Raw genomic sequence first — 15,457 nt, forward strand, 5'->3', positions numbered from 1 at the left:
TTTGGCATTTCTTTACACCAATCCCAGTCGTCTTGGGCGGCGCTAAGCGCTGGACGCAGCTATGGTGCTTCTGCAAAATAGACTTGGGAGAGGTGGAACATGGTAGGGAGATGAGATCTGGGATTAAAATGGCTATTAAGTGTGTGATGAGGATTTTTTGTAAGATAAATATAATGTGGCTGTCGGTTCTAGCTCGGAGGATGTTTCCCATATCGACTGGAGTTAAGAATACCAACATAAAGAAATAGGAAGTTTAGAAACATCCGGGCTAAAATGAGGGACATCTTGCGGAACTTCCAACGACACAGAAACTATCCCTTAAATAAAACATCTATGACATAGACTAAAAGCTACCAATCACATATTAGAGCCAGTTGCCAAATTTAGTTGAAAAGGATCTTAGAGTCAAGGGAACAGACAATCAATGAAAATCTCTCGATTCATGATTCAAGACGGTATTTTAGTCAGAAACTCGGGTAAAATCCGGGAAGAGGAAAAAAAGAGAAACCATTAATCCATAAACCACTGTTTATCATTTGATTTTTTACAAAGGATAAAAAAACCATGTGCATGAAATGTAAAAAAACAAAACAGAATTTACGTCCCGAAAAATAATCATCTCAGCCTCACTAAACCATCCAGAAGCAGAAGATTTGACAAAAAACTATATTTTTTTACCTTTACATTACGGCAGCTTGTCAGAATCTCTCGTCATTAGTCGAGTTTTGATCCAAATTTAATGCATGGCAATATCCTGAAACATTGTTATATTAATGCATCAGCCTTACTAATGAATCATTGATCACAGCGTGGAAAGTGTTGAATTTTTTCATTTCCACTCTTACCCACCAATTTAATGCACCTTTCAGCAGCTATTGTTTCAAATGTAAAAGCCTTCTCCCAGGCACTGTTCTATTTATCCTTAACACTGACTGGAGAGAGAACTCAGGCAGGACAGTTTTTGGCTTATTCTCAGACTTTACTCGCATCATCTGATCAGAAGAAAACAAAAAAGAGATAAAAACAAAAATATATACTGTATATCTATACTGTGTATATATATATATATATAGCTGTATCAACAGCATCCTGAAGCCTCTGTGTTGGCGTTAAGCTCCCCAACTCTTTTGCAATCGAAAGGAAGGCTGCTGTTATTTTTTCACTTGTGCCGTGCAGTTTCTATCTTCCCTCTGTGACCTGAGACGCATCGGTGGTCTGTCCACTCAGGCACACCTATTTCTCTCTGATTCTGTCCATTTGTTTTCTCAATCTTTTTACTTGACAAGGAATTGCTGATACCCACCACTTAAAGAAATTGTGTTCAATAAAGAAAAAGAAGGAATTAGACAGAAACTGACAACCAAAGCAGATCATAAGCTGAGCAAGAGCCAGGCTACTCTTACCCGGCAAGACTTTTCTTCCAGAAAACCCAGAAACCGTAGGGCTCTCGGGCAATGAGCCCGGGGAAAACTGTGAAACACTTTATCACTGCTTTGGCAACAACGGATGACTGTGTGCGCAACATGTGTGTGAGTGTTTATACATCATTTCCCCTGGAAAGTGTCATGCTCGCGGGTGGGCGGGGGTTGGTTCTGGGTGGGTTGCGGTTAACCCCTCGAGGTCTCCAGGGTTACTCTGCCTCTGCTCTTTGTCAGATTCTCAGGCTTTTTTCACTGTTGGCTCTCAGTGATGGTCAGACAGATTGTTAGACTGGCAAAGACGTGCAGGAGTGGCTATTAGCTGCTTGTCTTCCTAGTCCTCTGGGAGCACGACGGTCTCATTAGCCTCGTGAGCTCAGCTGTCCTCGGGTGCTAAACCAATTGCCATAGTCCAGTTGTTTGTGTATGTGTGCATACAATGTATACGCTGAAGAAATTGCCTTTTCTTGGTCTAATGCGCTGCCATTTTGATAGGGCACTAACAGTTCAATCTGTGTTTTCCTGATTATCTATTAAGATAGTGCCGACTGCCCTACGACGCCTATTAAAGGCACCGTAGGGCGATGCAGAGATGGTCGACCGTTTTTTTTGAATTAGGTTCATTTAAAAATCCATTTATTAGACCTATAGCGATATTTCTCTTACATTTATTTGGTTTTAAGCTGATTGTGTAATCCTTGAAAATTGGCTGACTCTTGAAATGAAATCATGCTTGATTGGTTGACTCATGATATGCTCAGTGTGTTAACATTGGGCTGAACAATGGACTAATTGATCCAATTCTGTAATAAAGCGACAGTATCTTTAAAAGATAACACTTACTGGAGCCATTGTGAAGCAGCCTTTTGGTTCATAATGGAGGTATGAATGGAATGCTTACAGCAAGAAAATCAGTTTGAAGGTACATGTGGGCACCTGACTTTTGTTTGTTTGTTAAGACTCGAAACTGGTCATACTTTAATAAGATGGGCCAAACATAAGAAACAAAAGAAATCAAAGAATTCAACCATGAGAAAAAGAAACACATAGATTTGTGCTTGACAGTTCATTCTTGACAATGGAAAGAGCAGTTGACCAAAAAGGAAAAGCCCTACTCAAGAACCAAATACTTGGTCTTCATCAACAGATTCTCTCAGTCATCAAGTGTAGATACTGTATTTAAACTTTCCACTATTCATCCTGTAAAGGCTTAGAATAATGGGGAGTTTAAACATCCACCATTCTATGACACTCTGCTGATGAAGAGCATGTGATCAAAAGCTCTGGAAAACAAGGGAGTAAGTGGACCTTGATGTGCTCACATCATCTAATGATTAAAACAACAGTAGTAAAGAAGTATTGTTAAATTTGTCATTGATGTGAATCTGATCCACATGGTGTGTGTGTGTGTGTGTGTGTGTGTGTGTGTGTGTGTGTTGCAGGTGAACGAGGAGACCGTGGAGAGGCTGGTGGTCCAGTACCCCCACATTGTTTTCAGCACGGTGATGCAGGATTGCAAGAGAACCCTGGAGAGAGCTTATCAGATGGGCTGGAGCCCCAACACATCGAACACTTCGTAGCTACTGCTGGATCGCACACACAAACACACACACTTAGCTACATAGAGGCCCTTTTTGTGTACAGACACACATACACAGTATTTGCAGCTCAGTCATGTTTGCCTATCATCCGCTGTTCAAACATGCATGTGAACATGTAGCTACACACTCAAAGACGAAGGTGTAGTTCATCAACTGTTTCATTTGAAGGCAGACTGTCATTTTAATAATTTAAAGTAAGCAAATGATGGGCTTCTTTGTATTTTAAAGTTAATTGAGACATCATACTTCTACCAATCATTGACTGAAATGTCCACATCATCATTGTCAATAAGCCAGATTCCATCCAACAATATATTGAACCATCAGAACCTTGAGTGACTAGCTTGTTTTGGTGCTAAACAGTGCACCAATAAGTTTAATTTGATATCTACTTTAAGTGAGTGTTACTCAGTTCATAGAGTATTAAGCCTCATACCTTTTGAACTGTCAGTTATCACTTTGGGTGGAGTGAAGGTAAAGATGCATGAGGAGAAGATGCACGGGAAAAAGATCCAGCAAACGGATCATTAAATCAAAGACATTCAGGGATGGTTAGACAACAATTATTTTAACGAGTATAGATTAAAAAAAGGTTTGTCACCCCGACCGGAGCCAATGTCCCTGAGCACTGCACCCATGGCGACTCTCTACATCTGCTTCCTGTGTTAACTCCCTTCAAACTGAACCCTTCTGCTGCGGCGAGATCGCCCCAGCCACAGCAGAGACTTGGACATCAGGAAGCAGCCTCCCACTACTTCAGACCGGAAGACAACTGAACTGACAGAACTTCAGACCTCATTGAGGCATTTTGACAAATTTGTGATGTTTATTTTGTCCGATGAGATGATTTTCCTTTCTCCCGTGGATGTTCAGTACAGTGTTAAAGGCGTTTGTGGACACGTCTTGAGATGTTCGACGAGGCTCCATTTGAAGGACGGAGCTCCTCGCTGTGACTCAATATGCACATTACCGTGGTACAGAAGAAAGACTCAAAGCCCTGGAAAATGTATGGCTAGAAAACAGCATTGGCTATTTCTCAAAAGCTGCATGTTTTTCACGGAGATCCTCTCCATACTTTTTTCCAGCCACAGAAATATTATCTACAGATGACTAATCAGCCTCTGTATGACTTGGGAACGATGCTGTTTTTTAATGCCATGCTTAAAATTAGGGTTAACTGAGCATCACCTTGAGTCAGTACAGAAAGAAGTGCTTGAAATAGAAGTTGCCTTTACTTAAAATTTCTGGGTCATGTTATCAGACTATTAACCACAACCAGCGCGATGACAGGTAAGAGGAAAGGTTGCCTTAAGTGGTTAGTAGGTAATTGCCATCCAATTAGCGAGCTGAAATCGACCCAGAATTTACTGAAGAAATGTTTATCGTAGTTTTTCTGATACCATTTTCCCATTATTTGATCCAATATATACTGTACATATAAATAACTACTGTGTGGGATTTACCTAGTCTATTATTGGTTTTGAGCATATACTTGTAACATGAACTATGTAGCAATGCAATGAGGGAGTTATCTTTCTTAGTGGGGAAGGATGTAGAGAGAAAACTGGCCTGGTTTATAACCAGGGCCAGTGGAAGTTGGTTGGAGAGTTTTATTTTTTTTTTTTTTATTCTATTCTATAGAAAATAAGTAGTGTACAGTTAATAATGCAAACAACCAGGGTATTTTTCTATGGTGGGAATTAGCTCTAGGCTCAGCCTCCACACACTGTCACTCAGACATGATCAATAGCTTACTGGGCTTAGGGTTCGAGTAGAACTGTATACTTTCTACAGCATATAGAGATTTCAGACAATTAAAAACACCTTCATTTTTCCCTTTTCAGAGTTTGTAGACTTTAACTGAAGGACACTTTCTCCCTCGGCCTGTTTTTGTTCGGTTTCTGTTCATTTGTTATCCCGATATGCACTTTCTTCTCTGCTAGATGTTGATACACATGATTCCCTGATTTGTTAAGGTAACAGTAAATGACTGGATTAACATGAAGATGAATAAAACACTACTTCAAGCTTTTCTTTTCTCTTTTCCTTTTGTATGTGTGGAAGTGAAGCAGGATATTCAAACATGAACATTTATTGCATGTTTTTCCAGTTTTGTTTTTACATCAATTGTATTTCATCACAAAAACTACAATGACTTTAATGGTGGTGAAATTTCAATTCAACCAAGATTGCATCTGTATGCTCAGGTTAAACGCAAATAAGGATACCAGCATGATTTTCATCACAACAAAAGGCCTTGGAATGTGCAAGTATGACTTACCAAAGCCTCTGTAATGGTAGAAATAAAGATGTTTTCCATGCATTGACAATGTATTTTCCATTCATTTCATCCGATTGATGCCCAGCAAGACAGCAAAAGGCTCAAAGAGCTAAAAAGCTGTCACTCAATTACAATAGTGTCTCTTTCACGTGCCTATTTTAATGTCTTGTATTAAGTTATTATTTAGTATTTTAATTTCTAACCAGTCAGATGCATGAACACATGGAGCAAACACAGATAAACATGTACATACATCTAGAACTAAAAACATCTTACTAGAGCTAATTGAGAATGTGTAGTATAATATATAATCTTACCTGTTCTACTTTTACATTTCAGACGTGCAGGGAAGGGACACACCAACTTGTGCAGTTTCTCGTTACCAGTTATAGTCTCCCTATAACAATTACTGCCTATTTGAGCTTCTAATTGTAAAGTTTTTCATCAAATATATGTGGTTTTAATATGGTGTTTTAAGGCTGTTATTTGTGATTGTGTTTAAGATGTACTTTTCCCAATACTTTGTAAGAACGGTCTTGTTTTATATCCTCCCAAGGTAGAATTTGTTGCAGTAACGGGCCATTGGAATGACAATAGATTTCACAGGTGTTCATCATATTGTGTCCACCCCCTTTAACGGTTTGACACTCACAACGGAGGCATAAAAACATTACAGCTGCTTGAAACTGAGCAGATTGTGATTAAAAAACGGTAGTAAAGTTCTGTATCACTTAAAATTTTGTGAAGGAGCTGAAGGAGAAGTTGTATGTGTGACAACTAAAAAAATATTGTATTTCCAGAAGAAAAACAGGAAAATTGGATCAATTCTTTTAAGATTCTCTTTTTCAGTCGTTTGCATTTTGCCTTCATTAGAAAGTGACAATGTAGATACAAGGCAGGGAAAGAAAAAAAGGGGGTATCCATGCAACAAATGTTGCTGGCCACAATTCTCCTCCGCACTGACTTCTGATCTCACATTCACTGAATTCTCAGGTGTAATTGGATTTGCATTGTTTGATTTTTTGTTGGGCTTTCTGTTGATCTAATACTGTACGTCAGCATAACAAAGGGAGAGAAAAGTGGTTCAGGTATTGCCAGTGTGGGTCAAAAGACCTTTAGTGACTTCATCAATGTTACTTCTCCAGCAAGAAATACCTTGTTCAATAGTTTTGACTTCATCGGCCCTGACAAGCAACGCCATTAATAATTTGGCCTTTGCATTTTGCCTTGGTCTCCTCTGCAATCTGTTGAAGGCCTTCTGATTTCAGAAGGACAGGTTTTTTTAATATCTCTGCTACAAATGAGGTTGTCTTCCTGCACTCCACTCCCATTTCTCTCGTGGGTAAATTATGCAGCTTGTTGAATTATACTGCTGCCAATTAGGGCCTTTGCAAATGTGAGTCTATGCCATCGATTCTCCTGCTGATTGAGGTGGATTCCGGCGATGGCTCGCTCCTCGGGCTTCTGCAATATTCATCAAGGTGGAAGGAGGCGTTCGTCCAGCACTTGTAAGAGTGACTGCCCTCTAGAAAGGAAAATGAGAGCGGGGTGCTGCGGAATAGCAATAGAGAGTAGTAATTAAACTTGGTAAATATTCATGTGGTCATTACATTTTTTATGAGGTGCTGATACGAATTGACGCTGACCACGCAGGACATTTGTCATGTCGGACCTGCAAGGACGTTAGTCTAGTCCTCCCAAGAAATTAGTATTTTTCAAGACCTAATCATAGGTGACATTGACGGATGTCCTGTAATGAAAAGGTTGGGACTCCTTTTGAACTTTTTTCCAAGATTTGATACAGAGCGTTTGGTCATGATGAAGGCTGTGTTTTAGGAACATGGCAGTCACCATCATCGGGCGTTGGTGCTGTGAAGTATGTCAGAGCCTTTGGGGTTGTAATGCATTAGAAGAAGACATAGATGCGTGTGAGCAAACCCTGCATGCAGTAACCTGTTGATGTAGTAAATGGTGGTGCCCACGATGAGGTTTGATGGTATCTATAGCCATCTGATAAGGCACAGCCCCTATTTCTAGTTCGGGAACATCACTCCATTCCTTGGACAAGTCATGTCTTGTCTTCGAGCACCGTTATTTTGGTGCAACATTGGTTGGTCATGTGGCCTCAGCTACTTTCCTTGAGATTCTACTTCTCTTTCTGACTTGCTCCCAGTCACTGACTGTGGAGGGTCTACTCTGCCAAAGCTTCCCTTCATCCTGTTCATCCTACACTGAATCAACTTTACTCTGGCACATCCCTCTGCTTCACCTCTGCCCTCAGCAAACCCAGATTCTTCCTGTCTCTCGAAAACTGTGTCAATCATTTGTCTCCATCTGGCCTGAGCGGCCAAGAGCTTCAATATTTATCAACATATAAAAGAAAAATATTTCCTGTCCATCATCATATGATCACATTCACCCTGAGGAGGTATTTTGCCTAGCTGCCTGTGGTATTCCGCCTGGCTACTGACCTGTGTTGGGAAAGAGAGTAGCGTTGAATAGTGAGGATGTTAATGGGTTGACTTTGTAACTGACTCTGCCTTTGAGCAGCGGGAGCGAGCTCGGTGTTACTATTTATGACTCCAGAGGAGCCTGTGCAGTTTAGGGCCCGCCGAGACCCGCAGAGAACTCCAGAGGAGTGTTTGAATTACACCGGCTGATTTACTTGTTTTGGACAGTCAACGACAGACACATTTTACTCCCAGTCACTGCATCTGGAAATTGAACTAGAACACGTTAGACCCAGGCAGTCGTCAGCTTGATGGATGAAGATTTATGGGTATGAATTCCTCTATAATGTTTTGCCTCTCACCAGGGGCTACGACTAAACCAGCTTTCCTGTCCAACCTCAAGAAGATAAAAAGAAATGAGATTTGTTAATCCACCGAATATTGACATCCTCCCAATAGGCTCATTCCTGCTGCCTGGGGGAAATATCAACCAATGAGTAATCTCAAAAAAGTGAGGTGCGCGGACTCTGGAGAATGTGTTTCGGCGAGGATAATGAAGTGACTGTGATTCCGTTCCGTGGCTTCATGTAGATGTTGTCTCCCTGTCTTTCAAGCTGGAGTTAATTGCGGTGTTTAGGCAGAGCTCAGTCTAGCTTCTGAACGGCAAAGGTTAATTAGCAACAGAAGGATCGCCACACAAGATATGTTGACATTTACATTTCCTTCCTGGCTAAAATGAGGAAGAAACCCTATTTAGCGGAATTGGGAATGGGGGAAAAAGGGAGAAAAATGATTCCTCTCCAAACATCCTAATTTCTATGCAAGGCTTGGCGTTGATATGCAGATTTGACAGTTGGATGACATTTAAAAGTAGTTAATTGTGCAAATCTTTGTTTTAGACTGGAAAGGTCGTGGATAGTGAGAGTCTTTCATCATGAACTAACCCCCCCCCCCCCCCCCCATCAGCACAGCTGCAGAGAAGGGAGGGGGGTTTGTTGGTTCCTCCGCTGACCGCCTTATAAAGCCGCCCATCGCTTTTCAAGGTGGTTCATGAATATTTATATGCACAAACTGTTTGGAAAATGAAAATTAATCTGCAGCCCGACGGGAGATGACTTGGCTATCTGTTTTCACAGAAGAACGCAATTCTCTCCATTCAGGACGAGAATGCTCCACTGTTTTCTTTCTCATATTCCTAAATGTCTGGGTATCAAATGAAGCATGTTCCTTCCTGATGAAGGACAATTTTGTTTTATTGCAATGCGTTCTTCCTCTTATTACAGCTAAAACTCTTCTTCTATAAGATTTGTTTGTGTTTGGATATCACATCTTCGCTATTCCAATTGCTGGGGTAAACCTACACAGGGAAAACAATCGTCCCCCTGGAAGCAATAAGATAATGCAAAATAGATTTATTGCATGTAATAGTTTGTCCATATTTTGGATATTACCATCTATCAGGCAACACTGGTGAGAAAGCACAATGAATTAAAGATACAGCAGGTGCACAGATTGGAAATTTTACACCTGGTTTCACCTGAATAGCACAAATGGATACATAATTGCTCCATTTCATCACTTCCCTTCGCTGGGTGACATTAAAGGGAGCTCTTTTTTTTTTTTTAGATCGGGATGAGGATGAATCCATCCAACTGAGGACTTGAGCAAAGCTCAAATCTGATCATGCATCTTTCTATTTGTCTTTCAGCTGAAAAAGTCTCACTTTGATTTAGCTACCATTAGGGTTCCTCCAAGGATACGCTGGTCTTGTTTGCTCGCTGAAATAACTCGGTGCACATTTAATCAACGCCTGATTCGCCGACCGCTCTTTGTTTTCCCCTTCAAGCACGATCTCACATCCTCCCTGGGGCAGTTTTCATCAATTAAAACAGTCCAGCCCTGTTCTAAAGCTACAGATGGCCAGCGTCAGACACGGCCAGATTTCAGGGTCTCCCAGCCAACTGCTCTGACATGTCAGACATGCCGGTATGCCTTGTCACTCCCCACTCCTCCGCTGTAACAAAGGTTGGGCAGACTCCCCTCTGGAGCACCAGGCCCAAGTGGCTCGCAGAGACCTGAGGCGTGACGGAGCTCCAGTCTCAAGGCCGAGAGTGCGCCCCCAGACCTACTTTCAAAGCAGCCTCTCCTTTCTCCCCTCCTCCTTCTGAAACCTAGTGTCCATTTTATCCTTCTTTAAATCCAATCCTTTTGCCGCCCAAACCATCCACCTCCCTCAGCTCACACACACACACACGCACACATACAGTATATATACACACATTCCTCTTTGCATTTCCCTCACTGAATTCTCCCCTCATTTTCCATCTCCAAATCTCACACTTGCTACTCGCCACCTCTCGGCCTCTCAGCACTCCGACCGCCCGGTCTCTCCACCCACCTCGGTTGCTTTCCAGGGGTGTGTATTTCACGCCCTGGTGGCTGGACAGGCTCTGGGTGATTTCCCAGGGTAGGGGCTGAAGGTTGGGCAGGAACCAGTGGTGTGGAGTGATGTCAGAGCAGGGACTATGGTTTTGTGTGTATGTGTGTGTGTGTGTGTGTGTGTTTGCGTGTGTGTGTGTGTGTTGTCACTGCATATGTGTGTCCATGTGTAGGAGTATATAGTTTGAACTCCCTTTAAAAGAGCAGCTGTACAAATGCTGCTCTGAATGACTGAGGTGTTGAATTAACAAGCCATACGAGGCACCCTATTCTCCTGTGTTACTCCATACACTGACCTGGCAATAATGAGGCAAAGACACGTTACAATAGTCCTTTATGGGTTATGTTCTGAACATTACTAGACCAATGGGGCTAATGTGCTGGTGTGCGGAAAGCAAGATGAAATGACCAACTTAGCGGAATGAGAATATTGTGTTTTGAATAAACCGAAATGGGGTGAATTTGCACAGGATGTGGGCCAAGGCAACGTTCCCCGCTGTGCTCAGACTTTGTTCGGGGATCTTTTTCAAACCAGCATGACAGCGCTTCCTCCGCTGTGGCCGGGTCTCTGAGAAACAGGATTTATTATTTATTTACCTCTATTTACTTTTGCTTGTTTGACCGAGCGCACTAGGCTGCTTTTCAGAAACGCCCTGTTTTACCCATTCACACTTCGGGGAGCCAAGGTTTCCCGACAAGTTCTACTTGACCAGCCGGGTGTTAATTACCTTGCTCAGGTTCACTTCCACAAAGGTAACTTGGGAATGGGCTTGCTTTTTCTCTTTTGCTCTGCCCTCATTTTCCCAGCTCAGGGATTTGAGGAAACGGCTTTTCCAGTCAAAAGCCCAATTCTCTGAGCTATCCTCACGGTTGGAGCACAAATAAGTTGCTTTTTTTGAACAGGCTTTAGGTTTTCCGTAGCACTCTCGGAATGACCTGCTCACCATGCTCGAGACTTAGTAATATGTAGCTCATTGTATTTGGCTCCTCAGTGTAATTAGTGAAATGTCTACATGTCAACACTGTTAGAGGCAGCTACGTGACGACCATGCATGCCTCTCAAACTTTCTTTTGTTGCTTTTTTGTAATGTAGTTTCGTTATAGTCAGAAATGACTTCATCAAAAGGAGGCAGGATTCATATCTCAAAACTAAACATGGTGAACAATACACTGGCACCGGCACTAGTGCCAGCCTGCAATGTGTATATGTGTGTGTGTGTGTGTGTGTGTGTGTGTGTGTGTGTGTGTGTGCACCAGTGCCTGTGCAATTAGGCGTTTGTGACCAGCTTCCAGGAGTCTTGTCCCACCATTGTAACCCCACAAACAACGTTCAAAGTTAATATTCAGGAAATTAATTTATGTGGTTAATAGACTGACAACCTGTCTCCTCACAGCTATTCAGAGTTTTGTTTTTTTTCAAAGATCCTGCTGTTTGTAGTGAAAAGAGAGACACAATGAAACAAACGAAAGGGACAGACTTGGGGAACGGTTTTCCTTTTCTCTTTAAATACTTTTTCTACTTTCCATTCTTCTTCATCATTCTCCTTCTTCTGAATTGCACGAGAGGTCAGGTGACGCATAACCTGCTTGATTCCAATCAAAGAATAAGTAGAGTTAAGTTTTCTTTCAGGAAACATATTAAACCTTAATCCCTGGCTACGACTTTCACATATTTTTGGTGTGTGAAATGACAAATATTAGTCAGAGACTGTAACATTGCTATTTAATAAACAGCCAAACCAATTCAAAAGATTTGTTTTTCAATAACACAACTTTCTACGCTAAATGTAACACCTTAATGACCTTCAAATGTATGCTTTTATAAAGACATGGCACTTTTCAATTGCAGTGGAAAATATTTGAATTTCCCATCTAAACCACAAACCGTAATAAATGTGTAAAGGGAGTAATAAAATCATAAATCAGCAAAAGGCGGCCTCTTCCATGTGTGTCTCAGCCAACAGAGATAAGCTACGCCACAGTGGGTCAGGACAAGGTAAAGAACAAGGAAGAGCTGAGGCAACAGTCCTTAAAATATTGCATGTATCTGATTGGCCCGACAGCTTTGTTTGGGAGCCAAGTCAATGTTTCCCTGGAATGTTTGTTCTGGGCTTTCTGGATGGACAATAACAGATTATTTCCATAAAAGTGGATCATACCGTCCTGTTGTTGTTTTTACTATGGATCTTTTCCCTGTTTTTCATCTCTCTGGCTCAACTGTCCCTGTTTCCAGAACTGGTGTTTGGCTTTCATTGCTCTTCAAGCCTGTATATCAAGAAGGAGGCAGATGTGGTGTGTTAAGACTGTGTCATGCAGATGATCAAGATATGCTTTTCTGGAACCAGGAGGATCTGGGGTCAGCTGTGGTCAGGAGGACTGCTTGTCTGAATGGGAAATGATTTGCAGTTCGTTGGAGGAGCTCAGCTGACTGAATCTAGCCGCTCTCTGTCAGGCAGAAAGGAGGAATATGAGGAATCCTCCTCACTTTATCAGTGGATTTGCTAAATAACCCCTTCGAGAACCTCTGCAGCCATGCAAAGAGTTGAAAGTAAAAAGGCCACCTGTTGCCTGTTTGATTAGACAGTGAGTGTATTCACATGTGTGTCTGCATAGAAATAGTATTGTATTTACATGCAAGTGTGAGTATCCACATACTGTACATCCGACAAAGACTCGCACACAAGGAAGTGAAAGACAGAAAGTGTTAGGTTTGTTCACCTCTACAGAAGGGTGACCAGATTTTCCAGACAAAACCCGTGGACATTTTCAGCTCAGAAGCAAATATACCTCCAAAACACGTCATGTTTTAATTTTGTAAAACTTAAAACGGGGACACTAGACCTATTGCTGTTTCCCCCATTATACAACATTATGTAAAGGATTTCTAAGGAGGTCAAGCTTTCTGTTAAAGATTAAGATCCTTTTTTTAAAACATAAAAGTCCGCAAAATTGCGTTCTCTAACCCACCGGACTCCATGTAAATAATCAGTGATTTTAGCATCGTGAAATACGGCTTCTAAAACATCTCTGAGCTCTGAAGCAGCGCTGCTCGATCGGCTCCGTTTGGTCACCGTTTTCTTTCTTTCATTCCAAATACGGATCTGTCAGTCGCATTGAAAACCGGGGACATTTCCGGGGACGGATCCAGCCGGGGACAGGTCACCAAAACCAGGGACTGTTGACCCTACTCTACAGGTGCAAATGTGGAGCAGCGCCTCTGTACTCCCCGAATCACAAATGGAAAGGAAAGTAATTATTCGCAGTCACTGAAATTATTTCATTTTATATGTCACACAGCAAAACATTGATGATTGATATAAAAACACTTTGCCACACTAATTACTTTGAGTGGATGTGAAATGACTTCCTAGGCTAGTTGTACCATTGTTGTTACTCTATAGAAACACAAAAGCCTGCTGGATATGTCATTCACTACGAGCTTCTCCAAATGACTCCATGTTGTGCTAGGAGAAGAAAATGAACCCCGCACATTAGATTAAGGAAGTAATTGGAGTGAATCTTTGACTGTCTAACTGACTCAGTCGAAACAGAGAGTCAGGTCTGCGGAATGGGATATTTATTGTCATTTTGTCAAGCTTTTCCTCTCTCAGTTTAGTGATGCTGTACTAAACCAAACAGCTGCTCAGCGTGAAGAAATTACTTGAAATCAACCGTATTGTCCCGATAGTAAACTGTGCACTTTAAATGTAACAAATCAATGTATCTTGATCAATTCCTCACTTATTTAGGCCTATTCATCACTCATGGTGATCATTTTTTTCCCATTTTGACAAACATACATCTGACACAGATGGCAGGTGAACCGTTGGACTTGGATTAATTCATGTTAACTGGGGGTAGATGAGGGATGTGGCCTTAGGGCATGTTAAGCATGCAAATTTTGACTGGCCTAACATAAAAAACGTTTGCTTTCAAAAGTAATTGCTGGTGGTTCCATATTCTCTAACACCACCTGTCCCGTGAACACGTTAACTAGCTACGTCAGCCGACTCGTCCACCTTGCAGAGGGACTCCATTCATCAGCCTGTCAGCTCAATAACATCAATAGCCCCATGGCCAGTGGTTAATCCAGCTACTTAGAGGTCCGCAGCACCACACCTCTCGTCTGATCACAGCAGATGTGTCCAATTCTCGACCACCCTGATGCATTTGCTCACTCGATTCAAATCGTTAATTTACCCACAGACACTTGCATAGACCTGCTGGTGCAGACCAGGGGGGATCATCATGCTGAGAGACATTGTATTGAAGGTGGAGTCAGCCATGATGAAAAAATAATTTGATCTCAACACCCCACCCGTAAATGATGCTTCAGAACGTTAGCATGTGGGAGATTTACTGTCCCGCTCACTTCCACTGCCTTTCTCTTTATACACCATTGGCCTTTCTCCTATCCTTTACTTTCTTTGTTTCCCTTTTACAGAGCCAGGCCTGTGGGTAAACACAGTGAGGACCGTGAGGAGATATTCGCTGAATTTGACAAAGGTTAGATAAGAAGGACAGACTTCAGCTATAACCACAGTGATTGCAGCACCATACAAGTATCTCCACGTAGCCTTCAGTGTCTTTAAGAGCAACGTTGCAGGGCATGAGAACAATGCAATTTTCCACACTAGGAAAAGCCTCGCTTCGATTTCCTTCGGTGTCTGTGTTATTTCCTGAGCTGAGCAGCTCTGTGTGATCTCAGGGGCTGCTCCGCAATCTGTTATTCTGGTGCTTTCTGGTTGTCTGTCTCTCTGTATAACTCCCTGCAGACCTCCCCCTACTCTGATCAGGGATCAGCAAGCTTTAACAGGGAAGATTGTCCCGAGTGTGTTTCTCTCTCTCTATGGAGGAGGATTCTCTTACACGAGATCTGCGCCCTTAAACGCGTCTGTCAGTTCTTCTTGATTCAATTGATTTTCCTCAGTCTGAAGGCTTACAGCTGCTTATTTGAAACTGTCTTTTTTCTCTGTATGCGTTCGAGAGAGAGAGAGAGAGAGAGAAGTATTTTGTGTGTGTGTCTGGCTAATTCACAAACATGGAAAGTGACCCTCATGTGTACATGTGTGAAAGACTTGGGGTTGTGGCCTTGGCTAACCCTCATCTTTCTAACTCCAGCCTTTGTCCCTCCCTGCCTCAAACTGCCTCTCTCTGGCTCTAACCTTTCTCTATCTGACCCGAACCCTCATCACCATTATCCCTCTCCTTTCACTGCATCAGCTCCGTGAGGTAATAAACACCAACAACCAGCCTGACCCCAACAAA

General features: G+C 42.1%; 1 protein-coding gene across 2 annotated transcripts in view; it reads left to right on the forward strand.

Annotated features, from left to right (window-relative positions):
* The window catches only part of fbxl17 (F-box and leucine-rich repeat protein 17), a 229,095-nt gene extending 219,080 nt beyond the window's left edge, over positions 1 to 10,015 (forward strand). Inside the window, exons 11-12 of one of the 2 annotated variants that reach the window (XM_034872160.1) lie at positions 2,861 to 3,030; positions 9,990 to 10,015. In XM_034872160.1, the coding sequence (XP_034728051.1) occupies positions 2,861 to 2,998 (138 nt within the window). In that variant the 3' untranslated portion in view covers positions 2,999 to 3,030; positions 9,990 to 10,015. Of the gene's footprint in view, positions 1 to 2,860; positions 5,052 to 9,989 lie in introns of those variants that run through there. The other variant, XM_034872159.1, reaches the window with a different exon arrangement.
* The last annotated feature ends 5,442 nt before the right edge of the window (positions 10,016 to 15,457 follow it).

Source organism: Etheostoma cragini, chromosome 5 (assembly GCF_013103735.1).
Source record: "Etheostoma cragini isolate CJK2018 chromosome 5, CSU_Ecrag_1.0, whole genome shotgun sequence".
Lineage (NCBI taxonomy): Eukaryota > Metazoa > Chordata > Actinopteri > Perciformes > Percidae > Etheostoma > Etheostoma cragini.